At 40.4% G+C, this 21,027-nt stretch overlaps 1 protein-coding gene across 18 annotated transcripts in view; it reads left to right on the top strand.

Annotated features, from left to right (window-relative positions):
• ADAM22 (ADAM metallopeptidase domain 22) overlaps positions 1-21,027 on the top strand; it is a 228,739-nt gene that overhangs the window by 185,982 nt on the left and 21,730 nt on the right. For 4 of the 18 annotated variants that reach the window (XM_090047147.1, XM_090047146.1, XM_090047155.1 and 1 more), the window contains 5 exons: positions 5,828-6,022; positions 9,372-9,472; positions 13,502-13,568; positions 16,621-16,731; positions 18,872-18,958. The exons of 1 other annotated variant lie outside the window; for it this stretch is intronic. In XM_090047147.1, the coding sequence (XP_089903273.1) occupies positions 5,828-6,022; positions 9,372-9,472; positions 13,502-13,568; positions 16,621-16,731; positions 18,872-18,958 (561 nt within the window). Of the gene's footprint in view, positions 1-5,827; positions 6,023-9,371; positions 9,473-13,501; positions 13,569-16,072; positions 16,163-16,620; positions 16,732-18,871; positions 18,959-21,027 lie in introns of all 18 variants that reach the window. 13 more of the 18 variants (XM_090047149.1, XM_090047152.1, XM_090047151.1 and 10 more) reach the window with 13 other exon arrangements.

Below are 21,027 nucleotides of genomic sequence, written 5' to 3'. Positions count from 1 at the left end.
TGGGCCCTTTTAAGGTGCTTTGCAGCTGTGTTTGGTCATGGCTGTAGAGTGTTTTCAGGGGTGAGATCAGGTGAAAATTGTCACTTCTGTCTGTGCCCTAAATATCATTCAAATCCAAGGGCAAACTCAGGTTAACTTCAGCTGTGGAGGATGAAACTCCAAAGAGACCATTGCTCTTCTGCTTTCTACCCCTGTAAATTAGAGGAACTTCTGTGGTTCTCATTGCCCAGTCTTGTCCTGATCTCGGCCTTTATTACTCTGTCCTGTTCCAAGTGGCTGCTGTATCTGTTGCTGACAGCTCTTGAACTTTACAGTCCATGTCTTCTGCCTTTGTAGTATTTCCTCTGTCAGACTCAGAACAGTGTGCAGTAAAAAGGTGGATCCAAGCTCAATTTAATTTAGTCTATGGACAGCAAAACACAACAGCTGGTGAGTGCTAACTGAGACAAGAGCAGAGAGCTGAAAGTCTAGCATCAGGGAAGAAACTGCAGATAAGAATGTTACAGAGGCAGAGCAATGATAGAAACTTGGTTTGTAAGGTTGTTATGTCTTTAAGGAATGGATTATGTTTGCAAGTGCAGGATGGGTTGGTCTTACAAACCCACTTGATTGGAGTAAAAGCAGTGTGAACAGAGGATAAGCCAACTTGAATCTCAAATATCAACAGGGCATCTGGCCTTTGCCAGTGAAAACTTAACATGGAAAGACCGAGAGAAAATAAAGCCATTTAAATTCCCTCATCCCAGGATGTTGATAAGCGAGATTGAGCATAGATTCAATGTATAGTGGCCAAAGAGATGAGTAGGCTGGGAACTAACACAGGCTACAACTATATGAAGATTCTGCAAGAGTCTGTGTTGTCTCTAGCAAATTTCATTCCTGTAGGAACAGGAAGTCCTATCATTTGACTTCCAAAGAAATAGTTATGGAAATAGATAAGCAAGGATTCAGGAGATAAATAAGCTCCCACCAAAATATATAGATTCATAGATTCATAGATGCTAGGGTCGGAAGGGACCTCAATAGATCATCGAGTCCGACCCCCTGCATAAGCAGGAAAGGGTGCTGGGCCTACATTACCCTAGCTAGATACACATCCAACCTTCTCTTGAATACCCCCAGGGTAGGGGAGAGCACCACCTCCCTTGGGAGCCCGTTCCAGAGCTTGGCCACTCGAACTGTGAAGAAGTTCCTCCTAATATCTAATCTAAATCTGCTCTCCTCCAGCTTGTGGCCATTATTTCTTGTAACCCCCGGGGGCGTCTTGGTGAATAAATACTCACCAATTCCCTTCTGTGCCCCCCTGACGAACTTATAGGCAGCCACCAGGTCGCCTCTCAACCTTCTCTTGCGGAGGCTGAAAAGGTCCAGTTTCTCTAATCTCTCCTCATAGGGCTTGGCCTGCAGGCCCTTAACCATACGAGTGGCCCTTCTCTGGACCCTCTCCAGGTTATCCGCATCTTTCTTGAAGTGCGGCGCCCAGAATTGCACGCAGTACTCCAGCTGCGGTCTGACCAGCGCCCGATAGAGGGGAAGTATCACCTCCTTGGACTTATTTGTCATGCATCTGCTGATGCACGATAAAGTGCCATTGGCTTTTCTGATGGTTTCATCACACTGCCGACTCATGTTCATCTTGGAGTCTACTAGGACTCCAAGATCCCTTTCCACTTCCGTGCCACCCAGCAGGTCATTTCCTAGGCTGTAGGTGTGCTGGACATTTTTCCTCCCTAGATGCAGCACTTTGCATTTCTCCTTGTTGAACTGCATTCTGTTGTTTTCTGCCCACTTGTCTAACCTGTCCAGGTCTGCTTGCAGCTGTTCCCTGCCCTCCGGCGTGTCCACTTCGCCCCATAGCTTAGTGTCATCTGCAAACTTGGACAGAGTACATTTCACCCCCTCGTCCAAGTCGCTGATGAAGACATTAAAGAATATCGGTCCAAGCACCGAGCCCTGCGGGACCCCACTGCCCACACTCTTCCAGGTCGAAACCGACCCATCCACCACAACTCTCTGGGTGCGACCCTCCAGCCAATTCTCCACCCACCGGACTGTGCAGTCATCCAAGTCACAGCCCCTTAACTTGTTCACCAGTATGGGGTGGGATACCGTGTCAAAGGCCTTCCTGAAGTCCAAGTATACGACATCCACCCCTCCTCCTGCGTCGAGGCGTTTTGTGACCTGGTCATAAAAAGAGACTAGACTGGTCAGGCACGATCTACCTGCCACGAACCCGTGCTGGTTTCCCCTCAGCATAATTTGTCCTGCCGGGCTCTCACAAATGTGAGCCTTGATGATTTTCTCAAAGATTTTGCCAAGGATGGAGGTGAGACTGACTGGCCTATAGTTACCCGGGTCCTCCTTCCTCCCCTTCTTGAAAATGGGAACCACATTGGCCCTTTTCCAGTCCTCCGGGACTTGACCCGTGCGCCACGAGCGTTCAAATATTCCCGCCAGTGGCTCTGCAATGATGTCGGCCAGTGCCTTCAGTACCCTCGGATGGAGCTCATCCGGGCCTGCCGACTTAAAGGCATCCAGTTCCTCCAAGTGACCCTGCACCACCTCAGGGTCCACGCATGGAAGTCTGGTGCCTTGCTGCTGCCTCCCTACACTCCCAGTGAGAGACTTGTCATGCCTCTCACTTAGGAACACTGAGGCGAAGAACTCGTTGAGGAGTTCAGCCTTGTCCCCTCTGTCCGTCACCAATTGTTTCTGCCCATTTAGCAGGGGTCCTATTCCTCCCTGGGCCTTCCTTTTACTCCCTATATATCTAAAAAACAATTTCTTATTGTCTTTTACTTGGGTTGCCATCCTCAGCTCCATGGTAGCTTTGGCCTGTCTAACTGCCTCCCTACAAGCACGAGCAGAAGAGGTATATTCCTCTTTGGTGATCTCTCCCTGTTTCCACTTTTTATGTGCTCCCCTTTTGGCCCTTAGTCTGCCCAGGATTTCTCTGGTCAGCCAGGGAAGCCTCCTGGCCCCTTTCCCTCTTTTACCTCGCACGGGGATCGTCTCGCTTTGTGCTCGAAGGATAGCTTCCTTAAGGCACAGCCACCCTTCTTGGGCTCCCATCGTTTCAAAACTACTACTCTGCAGTGCATCCTTCACTAATCGCCTGAGTTTGCTGAAATCAGCTTTCCTAAAGTCCAGCACGTTCACCCTACTGGTTACCTTACCCACTCGACGCCTTATGTTGAATTGTACTTTTAGGTGATCACTGTCCCCCAGATGGCTACCGATCTGTAGGTCCAATATATGTATTGGAATAAGTGGACACTAATTGCACAGTAGCCTAATAACACTGTGCAGTAGTGTGTAGGGCAAAAACTGTGCCAATACACTACTGCGCAGTAGTATTTGGCTACTGCACAGTTACCATCACTAAAAAGCCATGCTGTGGTGCTACTGCACAGTAGCACCAGTTACTGCACATTGATTTAATACTTGGTTATGCAAGTACTAAACTTAATGCTCTGTAACTACAGTGCATTAATGAATGTGTAGATGCACCCAATCAGTATTAGCTATTAAACCATGATGAAAACAGTTAATCAGTATGTATGTGAGTGTTACATAAAGATTATTATCCAGTGGATTAAAGCAGCTATAACAAACTGTAAACATTGGAAAGGAATACATTACCCAATTTCATCTGTAGCAAGCTACCCTGAAATACATGAAGACCTAAGAAAGCATTGGTCTGCCTGAATAACAACACAATTATTTCTTTAGTAGATTGGAGAACAATAGAAATCCATTAAGATGCTGACCCCCTAAAATATTCTTGAAGTGTATGAAGATTGAGATTAGAACTGGTACTCAGGTGGCATTTTGAGGTAAAGGGAAGAGAAGGGTTGCAGCATACCTGTTTAGGATCTTATGGTTTATGATTATATGTTTAAAATACCAGGGGAGAGCTTTCAAAGTTTTCATCTGGAAGTAAAGGAAAATAGAACCTAGTTCAGTTCTCTAGAAGGATGTTACCTATGAGTAATTCATCCTCTTGGTAAATGATCTCCTTTTATTAATGGTGACAAACAGAAAAAAAAAACCTTGGAAATGTAATGTCAGTAATTGGGCTGCTTGTTTTATGCTATAAATAAAGTCAAGGTAGTCATTTGTATTAGTAAGCAGTTTTCAGACTGTTAGATGATATCCAAAAACTGTGATAATTGATGGCTATAATTTTATCATCAAAAGAAAAGTGATAAGATGACACCAATTAGGAATTTCTAAGGTAAATGGGGAGCAGTCTGTGTATAAGGGTAGTGCCACTCCTCTGTTATCCCCAGTAAACATTTTCTGTTGATAGTCAAAGCCAGAGCATTGGAGACACTGGCAAAGAATAGATAACATCAGGTGCTGGTAGTCTTACATTACTGCCTCTTGGCAAAATTAGGGATGTATTATGAGAACTATTATGAGAACAGCTGTGCATTTTTAACCTGTACCTGCATCCCACTGAAAAGAGGAACTTTAATAATGGGAGGTTTTTTTCTAACCCAGACTAAAGACCTGAGGAAGAATTGTTTCGATAAACTGTTATAAGAAACACTGAACATATTTTCTGCTTGGTTGCAAATCATTTGCTTCTATTGCAAAAAATAAAATATGTAATTTAATCAGAATAAAAACAAGTTGCAGATGAACAAAAACAGATGTTATCGTTGAATCTTTCACACCATAGCTCAGAATCAATAAATTCTGATGCCATAATCCTTAATTATTATCCTTTTGTACACATCTGACAGTGAACTGTAAAGATTCAGCAGTTGCAGAAGATCACTCAAAACTAGGAGCTCTGTCATTCAGGAAACAGATGAAATCCTTAAAACCAGTGTATTTAACAGAGTTGGAGTCAGTGCAATTTAAGTAAAATTAATTTCACCCTTATTGCCTCTTTCATAGGTAATAAGTTAAGTAAATGAGCCTTAAACTCCTGTGTAGTCGGTAAACATTAATGAAAACGGAGTTTCTGTAGTTAACTCTGTGTTTGACCTGGAAACGTTAATTTTTCCATAAATATTGCATTAACAAAAAACTGGCTTTGCAATTTATGCCTAGAAAGCACTAAGGGGCATTAAAGTGATGATGGGAATGAAGGCCAGGATTTTAAAAGGGTGATCAACGATTTTTGGGTGCCACCTTAGAACAACCTGATTTTCAGTCTTAAACCAGCTTTATTTTCAGTGATTGGGGTCTAGGCTTCTGTATAGTTTCACCAGCCAACAAATTAAAATAAACTGCTAATGCTTGGTCTTTTTAAGGTGCTTTTCTCAATGCTCATTCATTAGGCACTAAATAGCCACAAACCTGAAAAGTAAGCCAAGTGAAAAACATGAGGCTTTAATTCCCTAGAAGTCAACCAGTAATGGAGAATACACCCTACTCCTTCACTTCCTTATTGAGCCAGCTTCCTCCTTTTTTTATCCTGTGTCCTAAGAAGCCATATGTGACCAAGCGGTCATGTATACTAGAGTAGCTGTACCTTGTTTCAGGATGCTTGTTGTTGTTTCCTGATAACTGGGTGTTTTAAAGATATCTCATATATTAGTCATCCAGAAAATGAGATGTCCAAAATTAGCTTTTATTAAAAATCTTGGCTAGGGGGTTTCAGTTAAAAGGGAGGTTTCACTTTTCTGAATCTTAAAAATATGAAAGACTCCTTTCTCAACTCCCAGATGTGTGTTAGTGTTCTTACTGTGTGTGCTATAACAGTTTCTTCATATAGATCATTATCCCTAACTCTTTGTTTTAAAAACTAATATTTGTGTGTGTGTAAATGCATGTCCTGTTTTCTGACTTTCACATATTTGTTATACTTCAGACAAATACCCCAGGGAGATTATGTAAAAAAACCTGGAGAGGCCGACTCTTTTTATAGCGACATGCCTCCTGGAGTCAGCACAAACTCTGCATCTAGTTCTAAGAAGAGGTCTGCTTTTCTGTCGCATTTTCAGATATCTACCTGTTCCATCACACATTATTCCATTAGTCAGAACATTTCATTATTTTGCAGCAGGTTTGATTCCTTCTTTCTTCTTTTTGGAATGTTAAAATGGCATCTTTTATTCTTTGATTACTGATTTCCATTCTTCTCCATCCCCCCTATAGTTCAGATTCATTTTATTGCTGGTTATTAAAAATCAGTTCAGAACAAGTATACTTTACATTCCATTGAAGTCTTGGATAATGTAATTTTTGACATTTCTCCATGTGGGATTTGCTTTCCAAGAAAATGGTAGTGCTCATAGTGAGCTCAAAAACAATACAATAACTGAAGAACCCTCTGACTTTCATGACATATTCATGTAATCAAAGAAAAGAAAGAATATTCTCTGGCTTCTGTAACAGTTATACAAATTAATTGGTTAATATGAATGTTATTTTTATATCTTTATTTGTGAATGTCATCATTAACTCACTGTATTTGTAGTCGACCTGGATTTTTTGATTTTTGTTTTTGCTGACTTGTACAAAGGAAGGAGGTGCTCACAATTTCTGTCAATTTCACATTCTAGATTAATATATTTAAATGTCAGGAAAGTTTAACCTAGGACATGATGCTGCAAACACTTATTACTGGCCTCGTACTTTTTATTGTGAGGATAGCTGCTGGGTGCTAAGTAATGTATCATTAACATGTTCAGAATTTACTAATATTTTGTTGCTCTAATTACTTAAAAAAAGACATTGACACCATCTTAAAATGAGAATGCATTGCAAGCATTAACAGATCATTAGTACCCTATAAAGCCATTGCCCTCTGTAATCTCTTTGTAATCAGAGATACTTTAATTATGAAACTCCTTTTCAACTGGGACGTCAGAATGGCTTATGCATTACATAGTTTATAAGAAGCAGTGTGTCACTGTAGGGAAAAAACAGTCTTGTTCTGCCTCCAAGGAGAATTGAAGTTTTTGGAGACTTTCCAGATCTTGGCCCTTCAAGTTATTTATAACTGAGCAATTGACAAAACCACAAAGTACTTTAGTGCATTTAAAATGACTGGACAGAGCAATTATATACAAGAGATGCTTTAGCAGTACCACTGAATATTCCAAGCAGGTCCAAATTCCATTTCCTTCAAGCAATTACAAAGAAATCTATGATAAAGACAAAAAGATCAGTGAAGAGAGTAGCATTTGAGATGTAATTAACTAATGACATTCAAGTTTTTGGATAAGGCTCTTATATTTGAGGAGGTATAAATAATTTGTTTTTAGGGAGCATAAGGAAATCCTAAAATGATGCACTGTCTTTTATTGTAGAATCGTATTTCAGCTGCCTTAGTTCTAATATAATCTTGGGAAAGCAAGGCTCTATAGGTTTTGTATTCAGCACTGGAGCTGGGTTGTATTCCTGCTAAGAAGCAATTGTTTGACAACTGAATGTTCTTTAACCCTTCTCTTATTTCATTATATGCCTTTGTTCCTCCTCATACTTCCATACTTTTCACATTGCTTTCACTTGCTTATTGTTTATTTCACAATGCTAAGAGATCCCTAAGGTCTGTCTACACTAGAGAATGTTGATATTGCCACGACTATGTTGCACCACCATTGAGCAAGTTTGGATTATGCCTCAATCCACACCATGACCAGACCCAGGAACACAAGACAAACCAGTAAAGAAAGAGATTAATAGTGTTTCCATTTGGGTCCCCATAGTGCAATTACCCACCTACCAGGAAGCTTGTCTTCGGTGCACTCAGTCTAAAAATACTCTCAGTCCTGCCAGCACTGATCTGGGCTTCTTTATGCTAATATGCATTGTCCAGTTTGCTGGACAGAATTCAATATAAATCATTCCAATGTTTACACATGGTTTTATTATAAAAGTTAAATTTAAAACAACAAATTCTGTACATGCTAAACAGTAGGCTAGTCGTCTTTACCAGTAAAAGAAACCAGTAGCAATAAAATTATAAAATCCTGAAAACATTCTGATATTTAACACTTAACACAGGTTTGAAACAATAAAAAAGGCTCTTGTTTTAGTATGGCTTCTGACAGGCATGATCTCCACAGAGCTGTCCAAGCAGTTTCTGTCAGATGTCTCCCTTCTGAAAGAGCAGGGTTGGAAGAACATGTGTGTAATTAGCAGTGTAACTGGTGGGGGGAGGGTAACTGGGGGCACCAGGCACTGGTTAAGTGGGGGTACCAGAATTGTGTTCTCTGGGGAACCTACACAGCAGCAGCGGGAACAGCTGTCAGTGTATAGGCAACCCATGTGGCAGCTGTAGCTGACACTGATGTGTGGGGAACCCATGCAGTAGTGGTGGCAGCAGCATGCAGTGTAAGGACACTAACATCACCCAGGGTCTTTTGAATTTCTAATAAGACTCTTCCCTTACTCAACACCCCGCTCCTATTTCCACCCCCAGCTCTTGGAACCCTTGCCCTTGCCCTCCCCCCACCCAGGGTACTAAAATTCCCAGTAACTTCTCTGAGTACAGTGAAAAAACACAGATACCCTCCTCAGGAAAGGGCCATCCACATAAATACATGCATTTCTCTTACCTTTCCACAGTCTCTAGGTGTCAGTTGTCTTCTGTCCTCTGTTGTAGACCAAACATTGGATTGTCGCTATAGTAAATGGGATGGGCAGCAGAATTGGCTTTGTCTGAGAAAGGTTCCTGGAAGGCCTCCCATCTCCACTAGTGCTGGCCCCCATCACACATATCTTAGATGGGAATACAAGAGGGAAGAAAAATATTACCTTGTGCTTAGCATTTGATTATTCAGCCAAGACTTTGGCCTAAATCTGCACAGCACTGTCATCAACTCACAAAAAGAATAATATATCAGTAACCTTATATGAAGCTAAGAATGAGTTATTGATCTCTTGGATTCCCCCCTGATTATCATGATAATTCTGGTCTTCCCAGGCTAAAGGCAGTGGGGCAGATGCAGAATAAAGCCTCCCAACCATCTTTCATCATCATGGTTTCCTCTTATGCTTGTTAGTATGTGTCCCACAGGCAAGTTGGTTCAAATATTAGATGAAACCACTGTAGCTAGTATAAGTGATAAAATAACATGTACTTGGGAGGATCTAAAACATAGATAGGTATAGATACCTTGGGAGCCTGGCCATGAATGGTACAGGAACAACTGGATGGATGCTAAACCAATTTACTTAAACCATTTAAATGTGGACACAGGGTACCATTGCAGGAACAGACATTGCAAGCAAAACTTATCTAGAGTGTTTAACCGTAGTACAGTGCACTCTGCTAGTGCAGACAGACCTTTAGGCTTTGTTGTGTGATCAGCCCTAGAAATATAAATGTTTTTAATTCATTGACCTAATATTTAGTTATTAGAAGATAATCTAACAACAGCCACATATGAGCCCTCCTATTCCAGGTCAAATGGATTATCTCATTCCTGGAGTGAAAGGATCCCAGACACAAAACATATTTCAGACATCTGTGAAAATGGGAGACCTAGAAGTAACTCATGGCAAGGTAAGGGTGAACTTTTGCACTGGCTTCAGTCAAAACCTGCCTTGACGTCACCACCTCTATGCTGACAATTTAATTGTTCTTTGGACAGGAACATGACTCCCTAAAACTGTGTACATTTTGTTATTAGCCTTGGAATTGAGATTTAACATCACAACACACTAGTATATTTTTCATTATCGTTAAAAACAGGAACTCGGGACCCTCCAGCTCCAAGAGGTAAATTATTCTAGGTCTATGGCAACGGGCCAAAGTGCAGTTTTAAATAAGTTTTTAGATGTTACTTTTCAGCTGTCACTTTCAAATGAGCTTTTGAGTACCTGAAACAAACATGCCTCATACATTCGACTAAGAGTGACTCTGATACAGATGTAATGACCCGAATTCTCTGCTGTACCCATGGTGGGATGATGCGTTAACCATTTACAATAGCTCCTCAAGTCTCTGACTGGGGAGCTAGCCACAATTCTGGTAGTTCTAGTGGAGTTAAGCGCAGCCTTGGGGATGCTCTAGCTATTAGTTATCCCCTAGAAATCATCTTCCAGTTGACAATTATGTACTCACTCAATTCATATATCACACTCTCATTCTTGACCCTCCACTGAGGCCCTGGGGATGGGGGTGGCCTATGACCCAGTGTGCTCTGTGCCCACTGAAGAATATATAATACTTTCTGTTTTTGTGCCACTTGAACAGAATGGGCCAGATTTTGTATTTTTGTAATTAAACATGCCACTTACCTTACTGTGGCCAATTCACCATGGAAGTCCATGGAATACCTGGAAAAAAACCCCATCAAACCAATAAAATACTTTCTTATTTTCTTTTTCTGAGAAAAATTAAGAATTTGAGCCCTCTAATTGAACTGCACACAGGAGCATCAGAATGGCCCTACCGTAGCTTTTCAAAGAAGAAGACCAAGAGATATGTATTTAGGCACTCAAGAAGAACTGAATTCCTTCTTGAATGATCCATATTGCTTGACATGAACTGTAAATAGGACCAAATATACTAAAACAGGACATGGTACATTTTGAAATAAGGCTTTGATAGACAGATTTTCAAAGGTATTTAGGTGTCTGGAAATGCAAATAGGCTACTGATGTCTAAGTAGGTTATGTGCCTGCCTTCCATTGACTCCAATACCTAGGCACATTTGAAAATCCTACTAGGTCCCAACTGTCTTTTCCAGTATATAAATATTTTTGAAATTCTGTCCATAAGTATTTTAGTCTGAGGGCTATTACATTGCTGTTTGTCAATGTCCAAGTCTGTTGCATTAGTTCATTAGTAAGGTCCAGGTTGGTCTTTTCTCAACTAATCAGGTAGGGGAGTAACAGAAATGGAAGCATTGCTTGTCTTCTTGTACTGGCTACCCATATCATGGGCAAATAACTCCTTAAGGACTTCTATACTCAATTCCTGCACATAGGGAGAGGAACAATTGCAGCTTTTGTCTCATCCCCCACTCTTTGGCCACTGCAGCTGTACTGGGGAACTATATGCTCCTTCATTTTTAGAGCCAGTTCATGGTAGCTTCTCTCCCCATATTCATGTCCAGGTTCAGCATGATGTCCAATTCGCTCCCGGGACAGTGTAAGTACACCCTGTCTTAAACACAAGACAACAGTCTTGTCTTAATGAGGGTACCACTCTCATTAAATAATTCTACCAATTAATCCTGTCTGCTCTTTCAGCTCTGAGCCAAAATTCTCACAACTTACACTGGGAAATTTATAAATTTATAGTAACAGTACGGGATCTATTGTCTTGATAGAATTTTAGCAACTATGTGACAATGGGCATATTTACATTTGTGTATATGTTCTAAACAGGGGTGGGTTGTTAATGTTTAATGATGCTGAGGTCATAATTTAAATTCAATATCCTGTGATAAATATATGGAAATTATCTTTATCTTTCCATCCAGCATTCTGCTCTTAATAATTTCTGAAAATAAATTCAGTCAGATAATTAATACATTCTGAATGCCCAATTTAGATGCATGCTGAATTTCTTGGTTCTCTGAACTGACTATGTATCATTCAGCCAGAGCAAAATGGAATGAAACTGGGTAAGCCTCAGGAAAATCCCTGCCTTGTATAGGGAAGTAGGCCCAGAGCTGACTCCTGCACCAACCACTCTCAGCCCTTTGGATACGTGTTCTTGGCCTCTCACTGTGCTAGTGACTACAGTCCTATTCAAAGCACATCAAATGCCAGAAAAACATAATGTAGTCTCTGTCTGCTGTGTGCCTGGTGGCACTCTCAAGTTTGGTCATGCCTTACTAGAACTACTCTAATGGCAGCAACATTACTTTTTTCTGGCATGTGGTATGCACAGAGTGAGAGTGACTGGGTGGAACATGTTTTCACAGATGCAGCGTGGTTGAATGTGATCTAAACCTGTGGTCCACACACCCCTGGGGGTTTGCAGCTTGTCTAAGGGCTCTGCAAATGATTACTATGATCAATCAAAAGTATGTGACTACTACCCATATTTACCATTCAGAGGGATCCACACCTCCATTTGAAAATTTTTAGGGGTCTGCAAATGAAAAAAAGACTGAAAGCCGCTAGCCTAGACATACTCCTAGTGTAAGTAGGGAGAGGGATGGTTAAAAAATGGTCTGGTTAAGGAACCCAGTTGTAGTAGTATATATTAGAACTGCTTCTCCATACTTTGATGGATTTGATAACAGGCTTCCAATATCTGAAAGGTGGTTATAAAGAGGATGGTGATAGACTATTCTGTGTAGCCTCAGGCGACAGGAAAAGAAATAATACTGTTGTGATGCTGGATCAGGACACTAAAAGTTTTCCCTGCAGGTCTTCTTCCATTGTTGCTGAGTAGAATGTAATGCAGAATAAGGAATCTGGTTCTCAGTGGGTACGTCTACACCTGCATTAATGCACCATAGCTACTGCTCATTAAATTTTGTACTGGTAATAACAGGTACTGACTAAATGTGCAGTACCTGGTGCTACTGTGCACTAGCACTGGTGCATGTCTTTTAAGTGATTCTAATGCACAGTAAATTAATTCTACTGTGCAATAGCACAGTAGCATGGCTTTTGCCGTCATGAGCTAATTCACAGTAGAATTAGTCTACTGCACATTTAGCGTCTTGTGTAGATGCACCCAGTGAAGCCCCAGAAGTTTGTAAAATCCTGATCATTTAAGGAGCCTCAGTCCCTCAAGGTGAAAGGCATCCTCAAGTCCCATTGAATTTAACACATAATTTAGCTGAGGTATGCAGACCCTCACAGAATTGGATATTAGAATCATAGGAAAATATGGCTTTAGGAGCTCACCTAGTCTAACCTCCTGCTCAAGGAAGGATCATCCCTGCATCAGCCATTCCTGACAAATGTTTGTATAACCCAGGGTTGTCAAACTCATTTGGGCCCTGGGCCATGGACTCCCCCCAAGCCGGATCTGTGGGGAGCCAGTGGCAGCCATGGCAGGTCCAGTGGCAGCAGCGATGGGGGTCCAGCAGTGGTGGTACAGATCTGGGGCCACCAGTGTAAAATATATTTTATAAAAAGATTTAACTGTCATGTTAAACTGTCTGTGGAATGGTTCATTACCTTGAAATTACACCTCCTTGTTTTTATCTGTTCTTCTAATGCCTGCCAATGTGAGCTGATGTAAAAAATGTGGGGGAATCTACCATAGTTGCCAGCTCTTGTGGTTTTAAAATGAATTTCAAACTTCAGCATTTTTCTTACATGCTTAGCTCCTGGAGGGTTACGATTGGGTGAGACTTTCAGCTTTGGTTTTTTAAAAAGTATTTTTCTAGCCCTTAGAGTTGCAGAGAAATAGATTGAAAATGTGACTCAACTCTGTATCGTAGACACTCAAATAAAGACAAATAGACCATTTTTTTAAGTTTTACAATTGTTGAACAGTTGAGACTGGCAATATGGCTATTTTGGCAGGCTGGGTAATGAACATGAGCATTCTTGGAATGCTGTACACATAGCTTTCAAGATGTTATTTCCTCTCCCTTTATCCTTTGATCTCTTTCAGGTAATATAGGAGGAAACAGAAAGAAGGTCAGAGGCAAAAGATTTAGGCCACGGTCTAATTCAACTGAGTAAGTCTGACCCTCTAGCAGCAAAGCAGAAAACAGCATATAAACACATGCTGGTTTGATATACATTGGGAGTATGTTAAAGTAGATACTATAGACGTTCCATGTGGCCCATTCAGAGTATTGACTGACAGTCTGGTAAACAGTTTAACCTCTATTTTTCATTTTTTAAAATTAACTATTAATTTTCTTTTTAATATAGGCTTCTTCACAAGTGTGCTCATAGCAGTTCCCATTGATGGTGACACCTGGCACCATCAGAGTGGGCTTGTGTCTGCAGTAAATTACCACTGCTGAATGTATCTTGATGCAGTAGTGGAATTTTGATACCTTGTTTTCCATTCTCTGTCTTTACTCTGGGTGGAACCAATGCACTATACCCTGCTTCTCCCAGGAACACAGATTTCTATCTCTGAGTACCCAGCTAGTGATTTTAGGAAACTAATCTAACTTCTTTGGGAACATGCTTACAGTTTATTTTTCTAAGTTGTCAAGTTTGAAAATAAATGACCTTTTGTAACCTTTGGAGTCAGAACAAGATAAGGGTGTACCGACAAGGAGCTTTATCTAACATGCCATGAAGTTAGCCAGAGCCCCTCTATTGATGTCAGTGGGCTTTGCATGCAGTCTAATATGGGTGCAATAAAGAAATTAAGACATATATGCCTTAATTTAAACATATTATCAATGGAGTCCATCTGTAAAACTCTCATCTGTAAAAGCTCCACAGATATATTTACAAAATTATTTAAATTGGTTGTTCAATATATTGAAAAGCCTTGTACTTGCTATTTCCCTGAAATATCCTTTTTAAGCTTAACCTCCTTAGTCAGACCATGCTATATGAATGGATGATGAATGCTTGGAACTATAACCTCTCAACTTGTCAAGCATTTCCCACTGGATTTCTCTTAATACTGTAGTACCACTGAAGAATTTGTACTTCTCTGTCAGTGATGGTAGTGATTATTCCTCCTCTCCACATTGCCAGCACTAATGTTTGCACCCTTATTGGATTTGGTAGCATCCCTTCTGGAAATGAATAGGGATAATTCCTCTCTGTACCCTGCCTTTTCCTGCTCAAGGATTATTCTGAAACCCAAGTCTTCCAAATTCATTATAGTATTCTTAAATATGTCAGTTTACATAAAGTTTCATGAAGGAGATCTCTGTTACAAATTATAGAAAATATAGCTTGATGTACATAAGTAGTTAATATACTGCATGGTCAAGAATGGCAACATTAAACTAGTAGTAATAGTCCCAGATACCTCAGAGTTTATCTTTTAATCTTTTAAGTGACTAGCACTCCTGTGCTTCTCGTCTCAGTGCTGATAAACTCTAGTTGGAATGTTGTTACTTTGGTTCTTTTTGGTTGTCTTTACTTGCATGAGACAATTTGATAAGAGCAAAACTAGCTTCTTAATGAAAGTGCTCAGAGTACAGATGGGATAGAAAGCCCTTCTGTTTTGGGCTCTCTCTTGTTTTCTAATTATACTTTTTTAAAGCAGGCTTAGAAACCTCAGTGCCAAATTCAGGCCTCACATACCTCTTATTAAATGGAGCTGTGCTTGGTTACACCATGGCTGAAATTGGCCTATAAAAATTAAACCAAATAAACCTTTTTTGTTTACTTTAGGATCAACCCAGCCATGTGGGAATGCTAAAGAGTAGGAAGAGAGGGTCAAAATTAATTTAACTCCTCTTCTGTTTATATCATTTTTCCTTACTGTAACCTAGAATTTCTTTCCTATTTAATTCTCTCCTTTCCTCCTTGCTGCTTATTCTGTCATAAACAAAGATGGTAACAGCAAAGAGGCTGATGCTGAAGAGAGAAGACTCAGATTGCTGCTGCAGACGGCAAAACAGCGGTCTATGGAGGGGTGGATATCATCCCTATTTCTGAAAGACATCTGCCAGCCTGAGTGGGCTAGGGAGACATCCTTTCTCTTGGTGTCTCTGGGGATGGGGGGAAAGATGACTGCGAAGCCAACCTCTAAGAGTTTGCTCTACAGGGAGATCAGCCATCATGTGAATAGGTTTCACAGGAATGAAACTGGATCCTCTACATGCAGCACTTCTTCAGTCAGTGGGGAGAAGAGAGAATTATATGGGGGCACACAGAGTTTGATTAGAAATATGAAAACAAACCTTGAAAAAAAAAGACCAGGTATGATTTGTTACTAATTGTGACCAGCATTTCCAGAAAGCCACTTTATTAACTTCATTAACTTCCCTAGTAAGTGAAGAATCTAAATAGTCTGTTCTGAAGCAAAATATAGCATTTGGAATACTTTCCTATGTGTCCAGTAGGAGTTGAATTGTGCATGCAACTGAAAGAGAAGAAGGTGCTATGCTATAGTGTCCTGCTAGAAAACAAGAGACACTGTAAATTGACTGTTAGAATATTCATGAGCCTAATTTGAGGAATATTCTGGATGTGTGCATAGTTCAAGTATTTACACATGCAGTTACACAGTTAATTAGTCTCTTCTAAATTTTTGAAGCATTGAAGAGGGTTTCAACCATGTGGCTCTCGTTAATATCCAGGAAAGGGGCACAGCAAACATCTCAGGCAACTCCTGACAAATGTCCTGGTCAGTATTTGTGTGTGCCATAGTATGTAGCAGATTGTTCATGGTTGATGTAAGGCTGCTGCTAAATGTCACAGCTCCCTGGGGACTCTAATAGCTATTTTTGTAAGGCTTTAATTGTTTCCAGATTAGTCAAAAAACACTTGGAGTTTTCGTTTCTTTAATATAATCAGCTGGTTCAACACCAGACAATGCCAGTTTGATTAAGTGGTCTGATAGTCATAGCTTTCTGTTAAAATCAGTACTTATGATCCAAGAAAGGTAATGCAGACCTTTTGAATATCTTGACAATTAAAACGGAGACATGTGTTAAAGCATGTCTTATTAAGATGTGTTTTGCCAATTAGCAATATTGGTTTTCTTTGTTAATTGATGTTACTTTTCCTCTAAGCGTGCATCTTCCTTATTGTTGATGTAAACTTTTTGGCTTAGATGTTCTATTATATATTGTGTTTTTGCAGCAGGGTAACCCATGCATCTGAGCCTGGGCTTTCTCTCGCCCACCATATCCCGACTCAAGGCATAAGCCAAGGGGGTTCTCCTCTCCCCCATTCAGGGAGTCGGGATCACAGGTCAGTTTCACCTGCCCCTGCATTCTGGGCTGCCATTTTATCCCATGAAAAGTCCCTTCCCTGAGTATTCAGTAGTATCACTGTGGCAAAACACCTTTGACTGCTTGGAGGTGCTCCTGCTAATGCAGCGCTAGCTAAACCCTCCTCCTTGCCAGCCTGAAGAGTAATATCACTCTTGAACCCAGGTCGTTCGCATTATTGCATGTTGCGCTACCAGCCAAATCAAGCCATTGGTCTAGTTTTCAGACTTAAACCTAAAGGATGATTTTGTTTCAAATGAGAATTTATTATTCAAAGCATATATGGATTCCAGTAATGATGGATAAACAAATGACCACAAATAGCAATCTGAGATCTTTCTTATGATATCATTCAGTGGTCTGCTGAGATGAGATGTAAATCTTTCAATAGTAAATACATTGGAAGGAATGGGAGTCACCTGTATGTGATCAGGCCCGGGAAGCTCACAAACTCTAGTTTATAACAACTGCATGCTTTGTTGCCACATTACATTTTGTTTTCTAATTAAAGAAGCCAGATTGGGAGTGTTTCATGGTTACCAAAAGACTCCTTCAAATAAAAAAGTGCAGGTTAAAAGTTTTGCAGCTATGTCTGACTCCCCAGGAAATCTGTAGCCACATCAGCAATTAAAACTGCATCATAAGCATAAGCATTAGTTTCTAATGACATTGGCACCAGCCTGCTGCTTTACTAGTTCTTTCCCTGTGGCTGCACCACTGCTTTTAACTTTTACTTTTTCCTAAGGAAAGCATAAAGCACTCCTGGTTTCACTCATTTTTAAATAAGAAAGCTGATTGGAAGCAATTGTGGCTGCAGCTGAATACTTTGTGAAAGCTGTTGCTGTGCTTACGCGGGGCGGGGAGAAGAAGTTCCAGAGCAAAAAAGGAGGTCTATGGAGTCCAAAACCACTCCAGGCTTTAGCCTTCAACTTGGTTTGAAATATTGTAGTGTCATGTTTGTATTAAAAAAAATGAAAACTTTACCCAACTTTACTCATCTGAGCAATCCCTTGCAGGACTTGTTCAGACATGTGGGATCAGTCCTGGAACTGTGCACATGAGTATGTGTTGGGAGATCCAGCCATTAGGATATTAAAAGTAACTAAGAATTTGCATTTTTTTTTAATTGTCACATTTCATTACTGTTTCAGATTGTGCTGGTCCCTATTATGTAAAGGAAGTGATTAAAATAACTGATTCAGCCTTGTGGTTGTCGTGCCAGAAATGCAGAGCTTAAATTGTGCCAAACACATAACTCAGCTTATACATCACCCTTTATTATTAATGTTATAAAGGGAGTGGAGGAAAAAAAGCAACCAATAAGTAAACTTCCTATTTGGGCATTAGGGAAATCAGTTATAAAATGCCCTGAATATATTACAATGTCTATGAAATCTATTGAATACAGAATATACATGTGTACTAATTCATAGAATAACGTCATGTCTTGTAATATTACTGCTAACTGTGGAATAAAATAACATTATTTCATGGTTCATTTGAAACCTGTAAGGTTAAAAATAGCTTCTTTTTTTTTTTTTTTTTTTGCTAATCAAGGTTTTCTGTTGTAAAATATGAGATCAGTTCTGCAGCCCTCCTTGCAAGCTCCCCAGATCAAACAGTACTGTTAGAGACAAGAGGTTTTTTCACATATCAGTGTAAAAACAAGCCATCTTCAGTCGCACAAAGTGAGATCTTTAAATTGCTGAGGCTGAAATTCATCTGTATAGAGGGGGCCAATGAAAATCCCTACCTCTGCAAAGACTAAATTGCTGGGCTGTTGTCATTCTTCCATATTTTGAAGATGTAAGAGATGCAAAAGCCTTGTGTTTACTGCTATCTATCTGTGTAGGAGTGAACTTTACTCTCAGGAAATTAAATGAAAAATGTGCCCTTAAGAATTTCCAGGTGACCTGAATTTGAATCCTGGTGTTGTTCAAATTTTCTCATGCAGCTGTACACGTTGCCTAGTTGTCACCCAACATCCATACTGATTTATTTGCCATATTCACTTGCATTTTGGGGATGAAGACATCCTTGCTTAGCTGTGCTGTGTGTTCTCAGATTTTCTATTCTTCTTGTTCTTCTGCTTTCTCTGTTCCTTCCATTGCTTTCTGCAGGTATTTAAACCCATGGTTCAAAAGAGAATATAATGTAGCTAAGTGGGTAGAAGATGTGAATAAAAACACTGAAGGACCCTACTTTAGGTATTTTGTAAATTAATTCTATATCATTTTAAGAGTTGTTCCAGCATATACAAATATGATGGGACGTCTATCTTGTATATATCAATACAAGTTACTGTAGGTGCAAAGGGCCCCTGTTCATTTGCTGCCTTTTGATGTCTGTTTTTTGGCTTCATGTGCAATTACAATTCTTTTTCTGAATGTTTTACTGAAGCCATTGAAAGGAGTGTTTGTAGTGCATGCATTCCCACCACCATCTATAGCTTGTAGTAGCTTTCTTATCATTTTATGCCAAGTAGTGTTTTATGGGCATGAGACATATCTACCACTAATAAAGTAGTTTTAACCTAAATAGAATTTAATTTACTGAAGCAAGTGGTTTCATAACACATTTATTCTACCCACTGTCTCTATAGTGCATACTAAAATGAAGTGAAAAGAAGAATAAAAAATAGTGGAATTTTACCCTAAAAATTCAATGGGGGTGAAATAATTAACTCTAATTGGAAAAGTGAGATGTATGAGAATATACTCTATGCTGTGACTTAGTGTTGCTACAAAAAATAGGGTTCTATTAAAAATGATTAGTTATTTTTAAAGGAAAAAATGTGAATGTGATACATAGCAAGATAAATAGACAAATCTACATTAGGTTAGCTTCCTTTGTGCACCTGAATCAGGACATTTCTCCGTGAAGGGCTCGTTCTCAGTTTTCATTTCCCTGCTCCTGGGATAAGAATGAGGGAGATGCAAAGACATCTTTAACATGTTAGTGTAGTGATTCTCATCCAAAGTGCTGCATCTTGCTGGGGTGCCTTGAGATACTTTCAAGGGTGCACTTGGTGCCATAAATTGTTAGCACTGTTAGGTGTGCAAACATGATTTGTGGAATAAACCTGGAAATTTCAGCTAGGATTCCATAGTACTAGAAACATTGGGACCTGTTGTGTTTTTGCTGAGTTCTTTGTAACACAAGAATTGCTTTATTATTTTTATGTAGTCAAGAAATGAGTGAAAAATAAGAGCTGGCATTTTCTGGAAGATGCCTTGAGTCCAAAAAGATTGAGAACCATTGGCCTAATGTAAAGCGGTGCCTTGGGCTATGTCTAGGGAAGTAGAGTATAGCTCACTATGCTTCAGCTATGTTGTCATTTACCACCTATTAGAGGCCATGCCCAGTATAGGCCCCTTATATCAAAACACAGTCCCCTTATGCAGGAGATAGTATCTAGGTCAATTTTTCAGGCCTTTATTCTGTCAAAGTGGCAAAAGGGGATTTTAGTATTACTCATCATGGTGTCCTGTGACCAGTGGGGTCCCCTAAGGCTCTGTCCTTGGACCTATATTGTTCAACATCTTCATTAATGATGTGGACATTGGAGTCAGGAGCGGACTGGCCAAGTTCGCCAATGACACCAAACTTTGGGGCAAAGCATCCACACCAGAAGACAGGCAGGTGATCCAGGCTGACCTGGACAGTCTCAGCAAATGGGCGGATGAGAACCTGATGGTGTTTAACACTGAAAAATGCAAGATTCTCCATCTTGGGTAAAAAAACCCTGCAGCATCCTTATAGGCTTGGCAGTGCTGCGCTGGCTAGTGCTACGGAAGAAAGAGACTTGGGGGTCATCATTGACCACAAGATGAACATGGCCCTGCAATGTGATGCTGCAGCTAGTAAAGTGACCGAAACACTGGCTTGCATCCATAGATGCTTCTCAAGCAAATCCCAGGATGTCATTCTCCCCTTGTACTCGGCTTTGGTGAGGCTGCAGCTGGAGTACTGTGTCCAGTTTTGGGCTCCACAATTCAAGAAGGATGTGGAGAAGCTTGAGAGAGTCCAGAGAAAAGCCACGCGCATGATCGGAGGTCAGGGAAGCAGACCTTATGACGACAGGCTGAGAGCCATGGGGCTCTTTAGCCTGGAAAAGCTCAGGCTCAGGAGCGATCTGCTGGCCACCTACAAGTTTATCAGGGTTGACCACCAGTATCTGGGAGAGCGTTTGTTCACCAGAGCGCCCCAAGGGATGACGAGGTCGAGCGGTCATAAACTCATAAACATAAACATAAGACCATTTCAGGCTGGACGT

This window comes from Crocodylus siamensis, chromosome 5, assembly GCF_052110815.1.
Source record: "Crocodylus siamensis isolate JL-2025a chromosome 5, ASM5211081v1, whole genome shotgun sequence".
Classification (NCBI taxonomy): Eukaryota; Metazoa; Chordata; order Crocodylia; family Crocodylidae; genus Crocodylus; species Crocodylus siamensis.
The sequence above is the reverse complement of the archived record's forward strand: the minus strand, read 5'-3'. Positions and strand labels throughout refer to the sequence as shown.